Below are 21779 nucleotides of genomic sequence, written 5' to 3' on the forward strand. Positions count from 1 at the left end.
GTGCGAAATTTCCAGAAAAACCCAATTTGGAAAAAGTACTAAAGTACATTATTATAAAAGTAACAAACATAGAGGGAGGCAATAAGGGAGAGAGAGAGAGAGAGATGGAGGGAGGGAGAGAGAGAGAGAGATCTTAAAATAAATATATTGCCACTAAAACTCCTTTTTGCTGACAGATAGATGTGGCAATTAGGCATTTGGACTGTAAAAGCGTATTTGGTCATTTTAAACGAAATATAAAAATAATAAGAGAACAAACCTAACTTTATAAAATGCCAGAAATTTGTATGGCAGCCGGGAAATAAATTTGATTATGCAATGTGCTCAACAATAAACAAATCTTCCTTCAAATCCCTTCTTATCAATATGAATAAAAAAAAACAAAAAAATCTATTCTCTTCAAACATATTCATTTAAATACCTACACGTATTAATCCATCCCATAATATGTCCCTATCCCTTCCTAGTGAAAATTAGGCAGTTTTCCATGAGTATAATCTCGTTCATTTCTAGAAAACAGAATAAATACCTAGGTTGGAAGGAAAAATGTGTAGGTTCCCAGCCTGACTGGTCTGATAAAAGCTCAAGGTTTTGGTTTCAGTCAGATTTTATTTAATTATTATCATTCAAATGTGAGATACTTTTAAACAGATCCATCTATTTTTACTTTCTATTTTTTATAAATTTTCTAGTGCTCAATTTGGACTTTTCATCTAATTTATTTCAGAGGACGACATGAGTGACTAAAGAGGATAAGAGAGAAAAAAAATTGAAGCCCACTAATATGTGACAGTTTGAACGGAAATCTCTGAACATGACAGTCACTATCTCTCTCTTCTCTCCCTGTTAGTCCCTTTCCTTTCTCTCTCTGTTCCTTTTTCTGTAAATTATATATTTTTTTACGTTTACCAGTACGTAGGTGGTTTAACACAAACTTACCAAAGCGTGAAATTTTCACCGAACATATCCCATCCCCAAAACATTTCCCCGGAAAAATAATTGGCTGCTCTCGACTCTATTTTGGAATTCTTCCTTGAGAAGATTTTTCTTTTTCATTTCCTGAGGAAAAGCTCGTGTGATTTACAGACTGATTTTCTTTGCTGATACATAGAAGTGAGGATGAGATTTGAAATGTCTTGAGGCCTTATGTGTGTGAAGCTTGTCCTCAATCTCATTTTCCATGCTCTTTTACTATGCTCATTTGTACAAAAGAACGGGAAAAATGAAGTAAAGCTATCTCGTTGTTCTACTTCGCTTATTTCCTCCTTGTTTGACGATGCAAACGCTTGTTCTCTATCTGTTTAGAATTTTCTACTGTTTTATATCAGAAAATTTTTGGACGATGTTGTATCTTAGAATGCCATTCTCTTGTATAAGAGCTCTAATTCTATGACTTGAAGTTTGAAATGCTAGAACTTTCTGATCGTTTTCCGAAAGGGGGAACAGAAAAACACCTAAATTTCCTATTTCCACGCTGGTTTTTCTAGTTTCTCTCCCCCTTCCTTTGTCTTCTTCGTCCGTTTTTAATCGCTTTCGCCCTTAGTTCATTTGCAATTTGTGTAAACTAGGAAGCCTCTAAACTCCCCTCCACTAGACATCAGTTTTTTTTTTCTTTCCTCCCCATTTCCCTCATTTTGTTCCTTTCCCCTCCCTCCTCACATTATTACTTTCTTAACTTTTGTTGCCTTTCTTCTTCTTCTTCGTTGAAGCTCCAAGAAACACGCGATTTGATCACTACAGAATGCCGTGTATAATTAACGAAGATATTCGGTAAGACTATTGTTAGATAGTCTTGGAGTAAGAATATTGTTAGATAGTCTTAGAGTAAGACTATTGTTAGATAGTCTTGGAGTAAGACTATTGTTAGATAGTCTTGGAGTAAGACTATTGTTAGATAGTCTTGGAGTAAGACTACTGTTAGATAGTCTTGGAGTAAGACTATTGTTAGATAGTCTTGGAGTAAGACTATTGTTAGATAGTCTTGGAGTAAGACTATTGTTAGATAGTCTTGAAGTAAGACTATTGTTAGATAGTCTTGAATTAAGACTATTGTTAGATAGTCTTGAATTAAGACTATTGTTAGATAGTCTTGGAGTAAGACTACTGTTAGATAGTCTTGAAGTAAGACTATTGTTAGATAGTCTTGAATTAAGACTATTGTTAGATAGTCTTGAAGTAAGACTATTGTTAGATAGTCTTGAATAATTAAGACTGAATCAAGAAACATCATTAAAAAAATGTCATAAGTGGGTCTCGATCTTGCAACCTCCACCTTGCTAGCCATATATAAAATTGCATGCTTGTGCATGCCACGCTCTCTTAGTGGTGTATTAAGGATGGGAAAGATAATGCCACCACAGTTCTCAATTTACGACATTTTAGGATAAATTATTAGTGTACGAAAAACAATCATCCTCTGTAAGGACGACCATCCTCTGTTTTAACCAGTGTCCAATCTTGGTTTTCAGACATGAATTTTTGTTATTGTGCACCTTTGATCTCAAAAATTATGTTCTTCGATTTTTACTTTCTATTTTTTTATTGTTATTTTCGTAACCTTCTTAAAAAACTTATTTTCTTTGCTTTTTTGATATTGGCACTCTAAGGTTCTTAAAAAATTACGTTTTACGAGTCTGATATGAGGGTGAATATTGTTAGATAGTCTTGGAGTAAGACTATTGTTAGATAGTCTTGGAGTAAGACTATTGTTAGATAGTCTTGAAGTAAGACTATTGTTAGAAGATAGTCTTGAATTAAGACTATTGTTAGATAGTCTTGGAGTAAGACTATTGTTAGATAGTCTTGGAGTAAGACTATTTTTGGATAGATGTTTAACGTCACTGGATAACTGCTAAGATTTTTCGAGACGTAGTTGCCTAAGCCTAAAAGGAGGGGAGCGAAGAGCATAGAGCTTTTTGTTCTCAGTTCTATGCTTTTTGTTCTCAGTTCTATGCGGTTTGAATTCTTTGCTTCCCTCTACCTGCTCGATGCGCTATGCTTTCCACTCCACTCTATTTTTAGACTAAGAATATTGAGGAGAGAGCATAAATTTTCATCATAAACCTGAACAACGCACTCAAACTTGCCGATTTGTGGTTGCTAGACTGCAAACTGCGCACTATCACCTACGTTCTTTTCGCGTCATCGGAAAATTAGGGAAACCTCAAAATTTTCGCACATAATGGATAGAACCTAGCTGTATGGAAACCACGACCCAAACAAGAGTTCTTTTCTGAGAACTATTAGTTGGAAAATCCGTTGGCATGTTATGTTATCCATGTTAATTAACGTGTTTCCTAAAATTACCTCCACAAGAATTAGAAGCTTTATTCTCGTAGAGCGATAATGTTTTTATCTGTTCACGTTAAAGAAAAAATAAAATAATAATAATAATAAGCTACCTTCTACGTTCATATTTTTATCATATTTTCGCTTTACAAATATTATTTATCATAACTCCGTTTCTAAAAAGAAAAAAAAAAAAGCCTAGGCTTACGTGTAATAAGCCTTCTCTACGTCTACATACTTACTCATTGTACATTCATACTGTCATAAACAGTTATACACAGGTAGTCTATGTATTATTAAATCTAATATATTTAACGGTATTGAAAAACTAAAGGTACTTAATTTAATGTACTGTTCTATTAGTAAAAAAAAAGATTTCGGTGACTATTGATTGTTGATCCCGGCAGGTATTATAAGTAGAAATAGGATATGAAGTGAACTAAAACGTAATATACACCGGAGTACAAAAAATTCAAAACAGTTTGCAATGCCATCCCTTTAGGCAAACGTAGTTGCGCGACTATTAGTAGCGCGTAATTGTAGGTAGTCTACTGTCCAGCCTAAAACAAAACATTTACCTACTAAATATACTAGACACGCAATGAGCCCATGATAAGGCTTTCGGATAATGCCTGGAGAACGCTCGAAAGTTTCACTTCTCTCCCGCTTTTTCTTCAGAAAATTGTGTGAATTTCTTGCCGAATAATTACCTTACATGCAGTTGGTTGTTGTTTTCGTGATTCTATCTCTCGAGGGGGATTTCTCTTTTTCTTTTCGTTTTTCTTATTATTAGTATTCAGGGCCGTATTTATTGGGGACCTTGGGGCCCGGACCCCCCCCCCTGGAGCGCCCTTTTTCTCCTTTCCTATGAAAAATTGGCGCCCCTTGGGGCCCGGCCCCCCCCCCCCCTGGAGCGTCATTTTTCTCCTTTCCTATGAAAAATTGGAGCCGAATTTTAGTTTGTTAGAAAGTTTGTTAGACTTGTAAAAGAATGTAATCTCTACTGAATTACGGTGGGACAGGACGAATATGAATCAATACAAGTTGACTACACGAGTGTTTGTTTAATATATTTATTTATTTTTATTTTTATCCACTAGACTGTCCCACTGTACAAACTCCAAACATATCGAAAGGTCATCTTCTGTGTCCTTTATCTCTCGAGTTTCAATATTTCAAAAAAATAAAAAAATCCCTAGCTCAAGATTCCCCGAAGCTGAAAAATCAATGTGTGCATTAAAGTTTTATTACCTCCTATGAAATTTGTGTGGCCCCAGGGGAATTTGAACATTGTCCTTCCTCATTCACAAGATTTCTCTCCCCAATGAGAGATAACTTTTCTGATGTAGACTATAAAAACTCAATCCAGTGAAACCAGATAAAGTTTTCTAAAAAATAAAAAAAAATAAAAATAGATCTTCTGACTCTGAAGTTTATGTTGTAGGAATTGTACCAAGACTTATATAACATTTTAAGATAAGACCAATAGCAGTGGTGAAATAAAGTGACTATGAAAGTCACTCTCCCCAATGAGAGATAACTTTTCTGATGTAGACTATAAAAACTCAATCCAGTGAAACCAGATAAAGTTTTCTAAAAAATAAAAAAATATAAAAAGATCTTCTGACTCTGAAGTTTATGTTGTAGGAATTGTACCAAGACTTATAACATTTTAAGATAAGACCAATAGCAGTGGTGAAACAAAATGACTATGAAAGTCAGAAACCCTTGGCATTGGTTTTTAAAGGATTGGAAACCCTTCGCGATTCATAATCGCACGATTATCTGTGGCATTTTCTTAGCTTTTGATAGAGAGAAAACTGTAACTGCTAAGGTCTCATCGTCCCGAAATCGAAGAGAGAAGGATGACAGGATAGGAGAAAGCCAGCTGTTCCGAGAACGAACATTATCCGTTCAGGAAAAAATCCGCCTCGGGCGGGAATCGAACCGCGGCCTAGTGCTTAAAAGGCAGACGCGCTAACCAAGCTAACTAGGCTGGCTTATCTGTGGAAACAATCCAGCATTGTATAGACTGTATAGATAGAGTTGTCGAATCTATTAGGAAATTTAATAAAACTTCAAGTAGTAATGAAAAAAGGTCAAAAATTTCATGTGTTGCGCTAATTTTGACGCGGAGTGTATGTACAAAACAGACCAGCAAAATCCCTAAAATTTCAGTTAGCTTATCTGTAACCAAGCTAACTAGGCTGGCTTATCTGTGGAAACAATCCAGCATTGTATAGACTGTATAGATAGAGTTGTCGAAATATGTACAAAACAGACCAGCAAAATCCGTAAAATTTCAGTTGAATCTATTTTTAGAGTTTCGATATTCAAGCTCTAAATCTTCTCCCAAAATATTCATCAACCTGAACATTGAGGTTTGGGGGAAAATAAAGAGTTTTTGTCATGCTGTTAAGTAGAAAACTACAGGATAAAGCTGTACTTAGCAGCTGTAAAAATGCCACAGCTTTGCCTCGTTCTACGCTTTAAATCTTTCTGCTCCTTTATTTTTATGTTCAACAACTTTACATACGAATGGAAGTTTTTTCTCACTTAAAAGGGGTTTTTATTGATAGAAATTGCCTTGGAGATACTTACTCTTATTTAAATCGAGATGTATTATCTAACACCTTAGTAGAAAAAAAAACGGAATGCAGTATAGGGACGAGAAAGCTAATATGTAAGTGTGGGCATCTTCCTGCCCGGGATTAAAAACATATAAAATCCAAGGACCATTCCTTGTTTGAAAATTCCCTGAAGTTCCTTAGTAAGGAGCTTCCTTTAAAAAAGAAACTATTGAAATAGCAAAATATGCAGCCTTAAATTTATTCCATTATTTTATACTCAAAAGTGTACCTATTGTATGCATAATAAATTACATCCCTGATTTCACATATTTTTTCTAGGTCATGCATTAATTAATTTTGTACAGGTCATGCAAATAAACTAATGTTTGTTTTATTGAAGTGTGCCGGTTTTAAATGTGCTACTTCATTAATATGCCCACTGAAAAGCGAAGATATGTTAGAGATCTCTGCTTGTTGGATAGGTACTCGCATAACATTTGCACTAATTCAATTTGTTAGACGGAAAATTCTGCATGTGTGTAATACACTGTAGTCCACATGAACCTTCTACCTACGCCATATAACATCATGCCATATTCCATTATGCCATTATACACTGTGTGTGTACTGTGTAATATGTATTACACACATGCAGAATTTTCCGTCTAACAAATTGAATTAGTGCAAATGTTATGCGTGTACCTATCCAACAAGCAGAGATCTCTAACATATCTTCGCTTTTCAGTGGGCATATTAATGAAGTGGCACATTTAGAACCGGCACACTTCGATAAAACAAACATTAGTTTATTTGCATGACCTGTACAAAATTAATTAATGCATGACCTAGAAAAAATATGTGAAATCAGGGATGTAATTTATTATGCATACAATAGGTACACTTTTGAGTATAAAATAATGGAATAAATTTAAGGCTGCATATTTTGCTATTTCAATAGTTTCTTTTTTAAAGGAAGCTCCTTACTAAGGAACTTCAAGCCACTTTCTTTCACATCCATGCCTATCCAAGAATGGGAAAGTTTGGCCCTCACCGGGATTCAAACCCAGCTCCTACAGATTGAGAGTGCTCTTCAGCACTCAGTGACGATAGGTGTTGGCATAATATTTTGTTTCACAATCACAACTTACTCACGCTTTGCTTTACACATCTCTATTTCGTCTCTAATCTCTATTTCGTCTCTAATCTCTATTTCGAATTCTTTGGTTCGAAATCTCTATTTCAAACCAAAGGGGCACAGATTCACAGAAGCCTTCTGGACTTTCTTTCACATCCATGCCTATCCAAGAATGGGAAAGTTTGGCCCTCACCGGGATTCAAACCCAGCTCCTACAGATTGAGAGTGCTGTTCAGCACTCAGTGACGATAGGTGTTGGCATAATATTTTGTTTCACAATCACAACTCACTCACGCTTTGCTTTACACATCTCTATTTCGTCTCTAATCTCTATTTCGAAATCTCTATTTCGAATTCTTTGGTTCGAAATCTCTATTTCAAACCAAAGGGGTACAGATTTACAGAAGCCTTCTGACCATTAGAGGCATTACTAACGGGTTAATCTCAGGGAAACCATTACTTGAATTATAGTCTCTTTGAAGTTTTGAATATAAACTTGCTATGCATGCTTATACATGCCACGCTATGCATGCTTGTGCATGCCACGCTCTCTTAGTGGTGTATTAAGGATGGGAAAGATAATGCCACCACAGTTCTCAACAACACAGTTCTCAATTTACGACATTTTACTCCCCATTTCCCTCATTTTGTTCCTTTCCCCTCCCTCCTCACATTATTACTTTCTTAACTTTTGTTGCCTTTCTTCTTCTTCTTCGTTAAAGCTCCAAGAAACACGCGATTTGATCACTACAGAATGCCGTGTATAATTAACGACGATATTCGGTAAGACTATTGTTAGATAGTCTTGGAGTAAGAATATTGTTAGATAGTCTTGGAGTAAGAATATTGTTAGATAGTCTTGGAGTAAGACTATTGTTAGATAGTCTTGGAGTAAGACTACTCGCTTATTTCCTCTTTGTTTGGCGATGCAAACGATTGTTCTCTATCTGTTTAGAATTTTCTACTGTTTTATATCACACAATTTTTGGGCGATCACCCCACTCGTCATTCTAATTGCGTCTATCTTCTCGAATTCTAAATCTGTCCAAGATTTCACCCTAGAGTGTGATGACACAGCGAAGTTCGTTCTTCCACAGAGTGCTTTCGGATACGTGTGTCATCGAAATAGAAGTAGGTATGTGCTTAATTTGAAACTGAAGTGCGAAATTTCCAGAAAAACCCAATTTGGAAAAAGTACAAAAGTACATTATTATAAAAGTAACAAATATAGAGGGAGGTAATAAGGGAGAGAGAGAGAGAGATGGAGGAAGGTAGAGAGAGAGAGAGAGATCTTAAAATAAATATATTGCCACTAAAACTCCTTTTTGCTGACAGATAGATGTGGCAATTAGGCATTTGGACTGTAAAAGCGTTTTGAAACGGCTAGACCCAACTTTCAACGCATAAAGAAAACGCTAATCTAAGCATATTAATATTTCATAGCCATATTTTGCAAACGACTGACGTTTTGAACCTTTCAATGCTTAGCCGCTCAGGCTCCTACGCAAAAAAGGCAGATAGGAAATACCTAGTTCTGCCATGACTATTCCAACTGTGAGAAACTCAAAATCTTGAAATTATGATGGGTTTGAAGTAAGTTTAAACTTTGTTTCAGTTTAACTCTCGTATTAAGCAAAAAAATAGCCGTTCTGCCATGACTATTCCAACTTTGAGAAACTCAAAATCTTGAAATTATGATGGGTTTGAAGTAAGTTTAAACTTTGTTTAAGTTTAGCTCTCGCATTGAGCAAAAAATAGCCAATCAGATTGCTTAAATCGAGATTAAAGCTTAAACGGAGTTTAAACTCACTTTGTAGACCCGGCCCTTAGCCTTTCAGTTTATTCTGTGAAGACCTATTTTTATTACCTAAATTCGTAACACGAGTTAGATGGGCTAGAAGTGAAAGGCTTGGGATATTTCTGGATGGGGGGAATCTCGTTAACACAACTTCCCTCTACACCAGTATGAAAGTCATAAAAAATTCAACGGGTGCATGCTTGGGATATTTCTGGATGGGGGGAATCTCGTTAACACAACTTCCCTCTACACCAGTATGAAAGTCATAAAAAATTCAACGGGTGCAATGAGAAAAAAGAATGCACTGCGAAAACTTATGCTTGAAATGTCTTGAGGCCTTATATGTGTGAAGCTTGTCCTCAATCTCATTTTCCATGCTCTTTTACTATGCTCATTTGTACAAAAGAAAGGGAAAAATGAAGTAAAGCTATCTCGTTGTTCTACTTTGCTTATTTCCTCTTTGTTTGGCGATGCAAACGATTGTTCTCTATCTGTTTAGAATTTTCTACTGTTTTATATCACACAATTTTTGGACGATCAGGTTGTATCTTAGAATGCCATTCTCTTGTATAAGAGCTCTAATTCTAAGACTTGAAGTTTGAAATGCTAGAACTTTCTGATCGTTTTCCAAGGCCTCCTATGATTAGATAGTAGACAATCCTTGGTTCTTTAGGGCAATCCTTCTTGTAGTTCATACCTGAAACAAGAGTAGTTTTTTGTTCTGAAGGACTTTGATAAAAAATAAGCAAACCCTAAGTTTTTTTAAAAACCGAACAAATATCATTCAATAAAAAAAAGAGTGAGAGATCAATAATGTTTAAATTACAAGTTAGCCTTAGATCATTAGTCCTTGTTACAAGGGATGGTGAAACATTAACAATTGAAAGAAAATCACTTACCCATGATAAGCATCAAGGCAGACAGCAATACTAATGATCCCAAAATTATTGAACAAAATACTGAAACAGATAAAACACGTATGGCTGTCAGAAACATCAAAGACTCTAACAAGGGTTTCCTTGTCTTGAAAAACAATCTTTACTGATGAATTGTGCATTTTTTCACGTTGGAAAGTTGCTTTCGAATAATTTCGCTGTTGGGAAGTTCATTGTGTCTTTATATCATCCTAGATGTCTGCCTAATGTTGCCTTCATTTTTTTCGAGGAGTATTTTGTGAAATATTGTCATACATTTACCACCGAAATGACAATGTTTTTTTTTTTCCTTATCTCCTTTTTACTATACGTGTTTTGGCACTAAAAACTGACCATCGAAATTTTGACCCGATTACATTACTTTCCTTCCTATAGGATAAGGAAAGTTCTGCCTAATGTTGCCTTCATTTTTTTCGAGGAGTATTTTGTGAAATATTGTCATACATTTACCACCGAAATGACAATGTTTTTTTTTCCTTATCTCCTTTTTACTATAAAAAAGAGACATTTTTATCCTATTGTTCTCCTTTATTCGTAATACCTAGAAGAAGTACGCTTTTTCCTCTCATGTTTAGGAAAAAAGATAAGACTGGCATATTGTTCTGAGAACCTGTACAATGCTAGACACCTAATCATAAAGTAAGAAATCTTTTGGCCTGGAACTTCAATAAAATATCCGTGGCAGAAGCTTCTACTTTTACGGATGGGTATTTATTCAATATTTTTCACTATCTAAATATTAATGAATAGAATACTTATAAATGAGACTTTAGTCTGGCTAGGCCGCTAGGGGAATATATCAATGTACAGTACATTAGACCAGTGAACTCTTACAAGCCTGGCTATACTTATAAATGAGACTTTAGTCTGGCTAGGCCGCTAGGGGAATATATCAATGTACAGTACATTAGACCAGTGAACTCTTACAAGCCTACCTACTTGAGAATATTTTTATAGGGCTCAAAAGGTTTTCCAGGAAAATAGATCTAAAGTCCCTGATGTTTGGTGAAATAGGTAAATAAACAGAGTGAATTGGTCCCGCAAACAGTCAACCTTCATAATATATGAGTACAAAATGTTGCAGGTAAAACTCTCCGAGTAACCTTCCATCAAATTTTATTAATTTTTTATTGCATATTAACGAGAAAAATAATGGCTGCAAACCCCAAAACTATAGTTCTTCAAAATTTCAATTTCACACTGTGGCTATTTTGTGGGAAAATCCGAGTAACCTTCCATCAAATTTTATTAATTTTTTATTGCATATTAACGAGAAAAATAATGGCTGCAAACCCCAAAACTATAGTTCTCCAAAATTTCCATTTCACACTGTGGCTATTTTGTGTGAAATAAATAATAAACGTTTAATATAACAATAAAAGATGTAGCAGACTGCTAGTCGACTGCCAAAAATACGAGCATATGTGAGGAAATTGAATATGAAGATTATACGGAAAATAGAGAAATGAAGAGATTAAGGTTCAGTATGGAACAAGAGAAAGGAAGGACGAGAGAAAAGATAGAAGAGGGAGGGAAAGAGAAATAGAGAGAGAGAGAGGGAGAAAGTAAGAGAGGGAACTATGTAGGGCAAAGAGCAAAGAGAAATGAGAGATTAAGGTTCAGTATGGAACAAGAGAAAGGAAGGACGAGAGAAAAGATAGAAGAGGGAGGGAAAGAGAAATAGAGAGAGAGAGAGAGAGGGAAAGAGAAATAGAGAGAGAGAGAAAGTAAGAGAGGGAACTATGTAGGGCAAAGAGAAATGCATTAGAAGTGAAAGAGAACGGGGACGAATAGAGAAAAAGGAAGAGAAGGAAATTGATAGAGAAAGGGAGGGAGAGAGAGAAAGAGAGAGAGAGAAAAAGACGGAGAGAAAGAAAGAGAAGGAGAGAGAATGAATTAGAAGTGAAAGAGAACGGGGACGAATAGAGAAAAAGGAAGAGAAGGAAATTGATAGAGAAAGGGAGGGAGAGAGAGAAAGAAAGAGAGAGAGAGAGAGAGAGAAAAAGACGGAGAGAAAGAAAGAAAGGTAAAGAGAAATTAAAAGAAGTGGGAAGGAGAGAGTAGCAGATCTGATGAGGGTGAAATAGAGATTTGTTTCCAACGGAGAAATTGACATAATTAAAATTACAATAGGAAAAGTATGTTGTTTTCTCGGTAAAAGATTTCTGTTTGGAGAAATTACATTTTTGGAATTAATAAATAGAGCGATGAAGCGAACAAATGGCTGGCGAATGGCCAGAACAGCTTGTAGTGAAAAACCCCCTCCCAAGTTCAATGGAGAAAACAGACGAGTCAACATTTTGCGTTGAGCTTTTCTTTTCGAATTTGGGTGAAAAGTGAATTTGACCAAGCGGAAAACTGACAACTTGTTAAGTCGGGATTTACCTCAGCGTCAGTGATTATATTATTATTACTAACATTATATCTAACCAATATAACAGGTAAAAGTAGTAATGTATAGAATGTAATTTTATACGAAAAATATTCTGAGTTCCACTGTGTCCGAGTATTTTGTTCCCAACAAAACCAGAACAGCTTTTTCACTCGAAAAGATAGGAAAATAATTAAATTCCAATTTATCTTGTTCTTTTTCGTCAGTCTTTCCACTGGTTGACTAATTGACTAGCTATTTGTTTCTCGCATTGGAGGTAACTTGTATCCCCGACTATTAAATTTTAGTGTGATGGGAATTCTGGTCCTGACAGTCTATAATCAAAATAAAACACTACTTGTACTTAATAAGCTCTTCAGTAATCGTAGTAACCTTTTTACATGAGATTGTACCCCAGAAAAACGTCCAAAAATGGTCCAAGTTAAAAAAAAAAAGAAAAAAAGAAAATGGCCTTAATCTAGAGGTATTCTCCATTATTACTTAGTCAGTTAGCTCCATTATTACTTTCCTTCTGATTTTAACGGAAAACTGACAACTTGTTAAGTCGGGATTTTACCTCAGCGTCAGTGATTATATTATTATTACTAACATTATATCTAACCAATATAATAGGTAATAGTAGTAATGTATAGAATGTAATTTTATACGGAAAATATTCTGAGTTCCACTGTGTCCAAATTCATGAACAGTCGACCAATCATGCCCCCGAAAATAGATTGAAAAGTTCTTTTACAAAAAAAAAAAAAAAACTTCGTTATGGTGCATCTCTACCAAAACGAGACGATTTATATGAAAGTTTTAAAAAAAAAAAAAAAAAAAAAAAACTTCGTTATGGTGCATCTCTACCAAAACGAGACGATTTATATGAACGCCGGGTAACTTAATTGATTATGCAATGTGCACAAAAGAAAAGATATCCATCCGTAAGATAGAAAACAGACACCCAAGCTATACCTAGGTACTATCAATAAAGCAATTTCTTGCTTTCTTGTTCGAAGAATTATGGCATTTCGGATATAATGTAAAATGGATAGTAATTTATTTTTCTTTGTGTGTGTGTGTGTGTGTGTGTGTGTGTTTTGTGTGTCTTTTTTATGAAAATTAAAAAAAAATGTCAAACGTACCTACTTAGCCACATTTTTAAAGGATACAGCTATAATATTGGTTTTATAAAGACACTTACTGGTCCGACAAAAGATACAAAGGGCTTTGTAAACAAATTGGAAAGGATTTGATGACTCCATAGTAGCATGTTCTAATTGATACGTTAGGGACCCATAGACTGCATGGCCCATTCCACTTGATTCTGAGTTCAACTTGGACTGCTCACACAACCGCTTCCTGTCGTCAGCTGACACCTGGAACACACAAGGGTTAACAGTTAATGTGACAGTCACCAATGGGTTGACGGTTGATGTGACAGGTCCCTTGGAATAATGTGAGGTAGTATGATAAAATTAATAATAATAATAATAATAATAATAATAATAAAAAATAGCTTGAGAACACACCAATGGGTTAACCGTTAATCCTGGACAGTTCTTTCGGAATAATGTGTGGTAGTATGATAAAATTAGCTTGGGGGGAAAACAACAAACAAAAATAGCTTGACAAAAATACTTTCCCCGACCTTCCTAGAAGTGACGAAAATATGTTTGGACGGACTAAAATAGCTTGGTTTTAATTTTTTTTTTTATCTCCCCCCAAGTTAATAGGGTTCTCACTGTCATGAGCTCATCCACCCAACCACATTTTTATATTTGGACATTAATTTTGCCAGTTAGTTAATGAAGGTGCACACTGCCTCTCAGTGGAAGTAAAATTTATACCTACTAATGACTGACTTCACAAAGTGGAGATCTTTTAGACAATGGTCTCGTTCATGAGTTCTATTGCGTTTCTAAAATTTCAATATAGGTAATTTACCTATCTTATTTCAATCTAATAAATAATATAGGCAACAAATTAATATCTTTTTGGGCATTTGATTAATCAAGCTGTTCATAAAATATGTGGTAATGATGTTTTATAAAACAGTCCCAAACGCGTAGAATCTGTCGTTACCACTTAAAAGGCTTGGAAAGTTTTGAGAGTTCGAAATTTACAGTAATTGAGACCAGACGGTTCCACGTGCTCATTTCGAATGAACCTCAAACTTTATTTCGTTTAATAACTGAATTACAGAATGCATATCAAACAGAGCTCTTCAAACTGTTTCGAATGTTCGAATCCGCTTAGCGAAAGCTTCGTGGTTGAAACGTTGCCCATGTTAACTTCAACAGTGTTTTTATAAAATTATGAAATTTTATTATTAAAAGTATTATTATTTCGGGTTTCTTTTTTTAATAAATAATAATAATAATAAAATAAGCAAGGTTTTTTTATTTATAAATTACAAATACATATTTTATATCTGTGTGGTATCCCAGAAAATTCGGGCCAGAAAATACTGTAAATGTAGGTATTTCCCAGGATGAACCCAAATATACAGAAGCAAGTGAGGAAAACTATGGAGTAGGTTTTGACATTGTCGGTAGAGCAGGGGTTAAGATCGTGCACTTGAACGCTATGGTCGTACCGAAGAGATTTGATCTGTCTTACCAGGAGAAGAACGGTTTCAATTAACCCTGTGAGGCCTCCTATGATTAGATAGTAGACAATCCTTGGTTCTTTAGGGCAATCCTTCTTGTAGTTCATACCTGAAACAAGAGTAGTTTTTTTGTTCTGAAGGACTTTGATAAAAAATAAACAAACCCTAAGTTTTTTAAAAACCGAACAAATATCATCCAATAAAAAAAAGAGAGAGAGATCCATAATGTTTAAATTACAAGTTAGCCTTAGATCATTAGTCCTTGTTACAAGGGATGGTGAAACATTTAAAATTGAAAGAAAATCACTTACCCATGATAAGCATCAAGGCAGACAGCAATACTAATGATCCCAAAATTATTGAACAAAATACTGAAACAGATAAAACACGTATGGCTGTCAGAAACATCAAAGACTCTAACAAGGGTTTCCTTGTCTTGAAAAACAATCTTTACTGAATTGTGCATTTTTTCACGTTGGAAAGTTGCTTTCGAATAATTTCGCTGTTGGGAAGTTCATTGTGTCTTTATATCATCCTAGATGTCTGCCTAATGTTGCCTTCATTTTTTTCGAGGAGTATTCTGTGAAATATTGTCATACATTTACCACCGAAATGACAATGTTTTTTTTCCTTATCTCCTTTTTACTAACCATTTTTTAAATTTTATTTACTTCTATTTTATTCTTCTAAAAAAAAAAAAAAAAAATCGTTACATGACGGTAAAATGATCCCCCCGGTTAAAATAGTATCACGTATTCATAAGGATTATATGCTTATCTTGTGGCTTCATGATACTCAAAGCTGCATGCCGCAGGGGGGAAGGCTATGATAATATTGAAACTTTTAGAGGTGTTTTCTACCGTTCATCCGCTTTCCGCGTCTTTTTGGTGACAGAGGAATCAATCACAGCGGTGTGTAAAAAAGGGGAAAAACTAAAAAGGAGAAAGAATGAAGAAAATTGAGGAAAAAAAAAGTTAAGAAAGAAGAGGTGAAATAAAGAAACAAGAGAAAAACACTACATTTTTCAACGTCGAACATAACATAAACCTTGGGTAAAGTAACTTCAGTTTTCTTCATACGAGTACTTATAACAGGTAGGTCAAAGTTCAATAAACAATATGAAAAGCAGCCCCCTACTTATAAAAAAAAAAAAAAACAGTTTGATAGAGAGAATTGTAACTGCTAAGGTCTTATTGCCCCGAAAGCAAAGAGAGAAGTAAGACAGGGTAGGAGAAAGCCAGCCGTTCCGAGAACGAACATTATCTGTTCAGGATAAAATCCGTCCGGGCGGGAATCGAACCCGCGACCTAGCGCTTACAAGGCAGACAAGCTAACTAGGCTGGCGCCCTACTTCTTGGCATGTATAGGGAGCTATTAGGTGATCGAACTTTGCATAAATTTGCCAATTAAAATTCAACTGATATCCTTACTGAAATACGGGTGAAAATTGATATCCTTACTGAAATACGCTTTCCCCCTCGCATTAGAAACATATTGAATTCGTGTGCAGTCAACACTTTTCTTCAGACTTGAACTTTCAACTCTGTTTAGATTTTTTATGGGTGTTTCAAAGCTTTTTTATTTATCTGTGAAACATCTGCTTCGTTGGACTTTACCGCTCTGTGTTGTAGCATGTCCATTTGTTAATCCCGCAGTGTTTCCCTCATCAGACAGCCGACAAGAGACACAATACATCCCATTTAGGTGCTGGGTCAACACAAGAGCTCCAGGAAAAACCCGTTGAAATATTTGACTTTCAACTATAGGTGTATTTTCCTTTGGGGAAAATTTCTGGAATGGCACCATAGGAGATCCATCTCGGATCTCCTATGAACAGGCACTATTACGCCAAAAGAGAGGAAATTTCAAAAGGAAAATACGCCTTATCTTTATATTTTTGAACGAAAAAGAATTTCAGAGGAAAAATGGAAGAAACTAGCAATCTAACGGGGGAAAGTTCACGGAGTATTTCGCTAGTGGGTCAAATTTTTGGAAAACAGCCACACCATTTTCACATTGTGGTATCCGTACCGTGCATAGCTCACATTTCCTGTGCTTCTTTCCTATGAAAAGTGAATATTTCAAGAAAACTACGAGGAGCAAAACGACCGAGATTCATGACTTAATCGGTTTCCCCGTTATGAACTTCGGAGGTGTAAACTCGTTTTCGCCCCTCCCACCAACGGAATGCAAAGTTGGAAAATAAAACCTTCTGTGAGAATTTTAAAAGGATATTCCTGAGGTCAAGGAAATAGTTTGACATAGGTACAAACAGGGGCATGCTATTAATGTGGGAAAGGAGTCGTTTGGGAAACATTTCTTGTCTTTAAAGAGTTGTGATGTGCATTCTGAATACATACCTACTAAAGAAAAGAAAAAAAAAAAAAAAAATGTACGGAGGCGTACAAACAAACACTTACCAGATAGCAAAAAAAAAAAAAAAAAAAAAAAAAAAAAAATGTACGGAGGCGTACAAACAAACACTTACCAGATAGACAGCATTAACCAGAAAAGAACCATGCATAAGACGATTTATTCCCCTTATGTATGGTTCTTTTCTGTGCTGTCCAAATATTCAGCATAAACTACCTATAGCAAATTAGCAACTATGGTCGAAGGCTATGTTAAAAATCTTCAAAAGAAGTGATAGACTATTCTATCTTCTAGTTAAGGGATTCTTTAGTCCTATTCAGGCCGGGTGTGAGTTTAAACTCCGTTTAAGTTTTAATCTCGGTTCAAGCAATCTGATTTAATCTCCGTTTAAATTTTCAAAAAATCGGGAGTTATAGCGGAACATCCAAACAAACAAACAAACATCTAAACCAAATGCAAAATGGTCGAGTTAAAACATAGACCTCACTATCGTTCGGTCAATTATTCTTTTGATTTCAGGTGTCCGTGGACTTACCCCCACTTGACTTACGCTACTAGACGCCCTCCTGGGTGTGGGACTTGCTTGACAACTAGCTTCCAGCTCGTGCAGATTAACTTCTTCTCTTGGCTTTCGATTTCTGCCCACACTACCAGTCCTCGTCATTGGCCTAAGGGAACCTGAAACACAAAATGAACCAAGAATTCTGTTACACTCCAGAGAAATTGGAAAACGCAAGAATAATCTGGATAATCATGTTAAGAAAAACTTTCAACTTTTAAAAAAGTAAAGAATAGGGGTGCAATAGTCCTACATACTGTACTCCGCACACAGGAATTTCGTCAGAAAAGACCCCCCTTTCAATGTAATGTAAAAATAACTAAAGAATATTATGTTGAGAAATTGATGAGAAAGTCACAAGAATATGTGCTCCGTTGATTATTTAAAGAGACAGTCACTTTTCTATAAGTGTTTAGCCAACACCTGCGAGCAGCCTAAGACGCGTTTCGTTCTTGTTGGAACTCATCAGTTAGACATAGCTCTCAGGTGTTGGCCAAGAATTTGGAAGTGTTATTTATACTTCAGAGATGGAAATTGTGGAGAAACGAGAACCTGCGTTTTCTATGTAAGATTTTATTTAGTGTTAGGTGTTGTTGTGAGCGCCACAAGTGTATAAGATTCATCTTTATACTTTATCTTTCTCCCGTTACAGGTCCAGGTAGACTTATCCGTCAAGAAGACGGAACGTATCCGTGACGGATAAGTTGGACCTTAAGTCAGTAAAAATCGCATAGGATAAAACATAATGGTGTAATACCTCTGACGAAGGCAGAGTGCAGTTTCCACTATTACCTGGATACCTGGCAGTTATAACTCATTTTTACTTAGGTATAATACCGTCATAAAATGCCAATAAAAATAATTTTCATTTGTTTTTTACTAGTCGATGCTTATGCTCGGAAAAGTGGGTAGTCATAAAAGAAAACAATACTCTTCGTAATTTATTACAAACAATTAAAAATGCATTATTTCGAACGCCGATTCAAAGGAAATGCCATTTCTTTTATAGGGTGCTTAAGAGAAGCAGCGAAGATATAAATACGCGTACAGAGCAAGACCATAATTGCGCGTGATAATAAAAGCTTTGAGAAATCCCTCTTTACTCCTATCTTGTTCGTAGGATTGTATCCCAAATCCCATTCCGTGTAATCACTGGTAATAAAGATAAACGGGAATGCTTCGCATAGAGATAAACGATTTTAGAAGATTGTGGGTGTGAAATGAATTTACCTAGAATTTTTTTAACACTTACTAGGAAATTAAGAAGGAGATCTTGGGAAGGGAGCAGACTGTCTAGCAACCTGTACATTTAATCAGAAAGTACCAGATATTGAGAATAAAATGATAAGAAACTAAAGAAGAGTTTGACTTTTCTTTAAAAATAACTTGGTATTCTTATTTTTTCTTCGAATTCTCAATGAAAATTTTCAATAACTCCACGACAATCACTAACTTATTACGTGCATTTCAATGTGCAAAGTCAATAATCAACAGCTTTTATAAAATTGCTTTTTTGGAAGAAAAAAAGGAAGAAGTCAACAATCTTCTAATCTCCCAATGAAGCGTGAAAGTTGACTACTTTTGCGTCGACATTAAACGCGACTCCTAACGATTTTCCTTCCATGAAGTCTTCACAATAAAATTTTATCTAAGGAGAACGTGGGGACCATAAAGTACGCCAAATCGCAAGTCGTTCCAGTCGCTTCCTTACTAGGAGGTCTTACACCCCAGGAGGGAACTTAAGTAAAGAAGAACCAAGGGAAGTACTAAGGAAGAACTCGATAAAATTGAGCAGTTCATTAGGAAAGAAAAATGTTTACCTATAAGTTTGTCATGCCTAAATTATAGCACGCCTTGGGTAAAACAGAAATTATATCCAAAACCTTCGGTTGCAAGATAGCTTACAACACGAAAATGACATCAAAACTCCTCTCCTTTTCACATTCTTTTCACGTAAACCTCTCTAATTAGGTTGTCTCATTATTTGTTTGTTTATTTCCTGCATATGTCTTCATGCAGGTAGCTTAATACTTCCTTCCCATTTCATTTATTGCGACTTTCAATTCTCTTCTCAATTTTGGAGCACGTTGGTTTTGCCAATTAGGTGTTTTCGTTATAAAGTTGGAAAACAAGGTGGTGAAAATGGGACATCCACTAATACCTACCTACTCTACAACAAAATTGAGGAAGAGTTAGTCCAGTGGTAAGGGCAACTTTTTTTCTCTCGGAATACAAGTGCAAATTTTGTCAATTGTGGAAATTTGAAAGAAAAAAAAGTTCATAAATTAATACAACAGATCATTTTTAAATGACAAAATAATTTACACAAAGCTTTCATCCCACCAATCATATTTATGTCGCCAGTCATTTAACATGAGACTCTTGGTTATAATCATGAATACAATAACAATATTTTTGTTAACATAACTTAATTATTCACATGCCAACAATCTTCATATAAGGTGTTCCAAAGGCACTATTTAACAACAGGGTTACTCCCTCGTGGCAGGAATCCTCAGCTCTCCTTCCTTGCCGATAAGAACTTCGACTTTCAAATGTCCTTCGACTTTCGGGTGACCCTGTACAAACTTAACACAGCCATTAAGTTTTATTCGTCTCTTTGCTTTTTGAAAGTGCAAAGCTTTCCATATTGTAATCATTATTTTGTAATAATTACACTCGAACCTTATGTACCATTCAGTGTTTGTTCAGAAAAATAAAAGGAGTTGGTTGGATACAAAAAGAGGAGTAAAAACAGGAGTAGAGGTTCCTGTTTAAAGTTTTCTCACATCTAATACCAAGAGGATAATTGAGATAACGCAAAAAAAAAAAAAAAAAATAGGAAAAAGGAGGTAAGGTACCTACCTACTAGTGAATAAAAATGGCGACAATTACTGAATAAAATGAATATTAAAAGGCAAAATCCCTGTTGAGAAAATGGAGAGAGGTGAAGAGGGGAGTCTTAATTTTAGAATTCTAATGAACAGAAAAAAGCGGAGTGGACAAAATATTTATTGACATAACAAGAAAGGAGTGTGAGATATTTTAGACTTCTAGAGAAATTAACTATAATTTATCAACTGAAGTATGGTTATTGGTATCTAAATAAAATTAATTAAGCTACGAAGCTACCTTTATAATAATAGTAAAATTATCGAATAATAATTAGGTCAGAAAATAACACCAAGCTTGTATTTGACTACTACGAGCTATTTTGCAACGTGAAATAGTACACTCCATTTCCAGATGTTATAAGTTAGTTAAATAAATGTGTTCCTCCAATATCTACCTCGTATCTGACAATACCTGAATTTCACATCAGGTCGGATGCTGAACTTTCCATTGTTCTTTTGTTACAGAAGTCTCTACAGTTGTCATCAATGTGAATATTGTTCTAGCATTAGAGAGCAATGTGTCATTTGTTGTGTAATGTGAAATTCAGGAGTGAGTTGTACCCATCACTATCACTTGACAGTTGAAAACTATAAAATAGGAAAAAGGAGGTAAGGTACCTACCTACTAGTGAATAAAAATGGCGACAATTACTGAATAAAATGAATATTAAAAGGCAAAATCCCTGTTGAGAAAATGGAGAGAGGTGAAGAGGGGAGTCTTAATTTTAGAATTCTAATGAACAGAAAAAAGCGGAGTGGACAAAATATTTATTGACATAACAAGAAAGGAGTGTGAGATATTTTAGACTTCTAGAGAAATTAACTATAATTTATCAACTGAAGTATGGTTATTGGTATCTAAATAAAATTAATTAAGCTACGAAGCTACCTTTATAATAATAGTAAAATTATCGAATAATAATTAGGTCAGAAAATAACACCAAGCTTGTATTTGACTACTACGAGCTATTTTGCAACGTGAAATAGTACACTCCATTTCCAGATGTTATAAGTTAGTTAAATAAATGTGTTCCTCCAATATCTACCTCGTATCTGACAATACCTGAATTTCACATCAGGTCGGATGCTGAACTTTCCATTGTTCTTTTGTTACAGAAGTCTCTACAGTTGTCATCAATGTGAATATTGTTCTAGCATTAGAGAGCAATGTGTCATTTGTTGTGTAATGTGAAATTCAGGAGTTGTACCCATCACTATCACTTGACAGATGAAAACTATCACAAC

The 21779-nt window shown here is 35.2% G+C and overlaps 1 protein-coding gene across 1 annotated transcript in view; it reads right to left on the bottom strand.

Moving 5' to 3' along the window:
- Positions 1-9375: 9375 nt before the first annotated feature.
- Positions 9376-21779, bottom strand: part of LOC113466918 — a 77864-nt gene continuing 65460 nt past the window's right edge. The window contains exons 4-7 of the mRNA XM_026822713.1: positions 17617-17759; positions 13302-13476; positions 9691-9750; positions 9376-9488 (exon numbers count right to left, since the gene is read on the bottom strand). Of these exons, the coding sequence (XP_026678514.1) occupies positions 9376-9488; positions 9691-9750; positions 13302-13476; positions 17617-17759 (491 nt within the window). The remainder of the gene's footprint in view (positions 9489-9690; positions 9751-13301; positions 13477-17616; positions 17760-21779) is intronic.

This window comes from Diaphorina citri, unplaced genomic scaffold (assembly GCF_000475195.1).
Source record: "Diaphorina citri unplaced genomic scaffold, Diaci psyllid genome assembly version 1.1 scaffold358, whole genome shotgun sequence".
Taxonomy (NCBI): Eukaryota; Metazoa; Arthropoda; class Insecta; order Hemiptera; family Psyllidae; genus Diaphorina; species Diaphorina citri.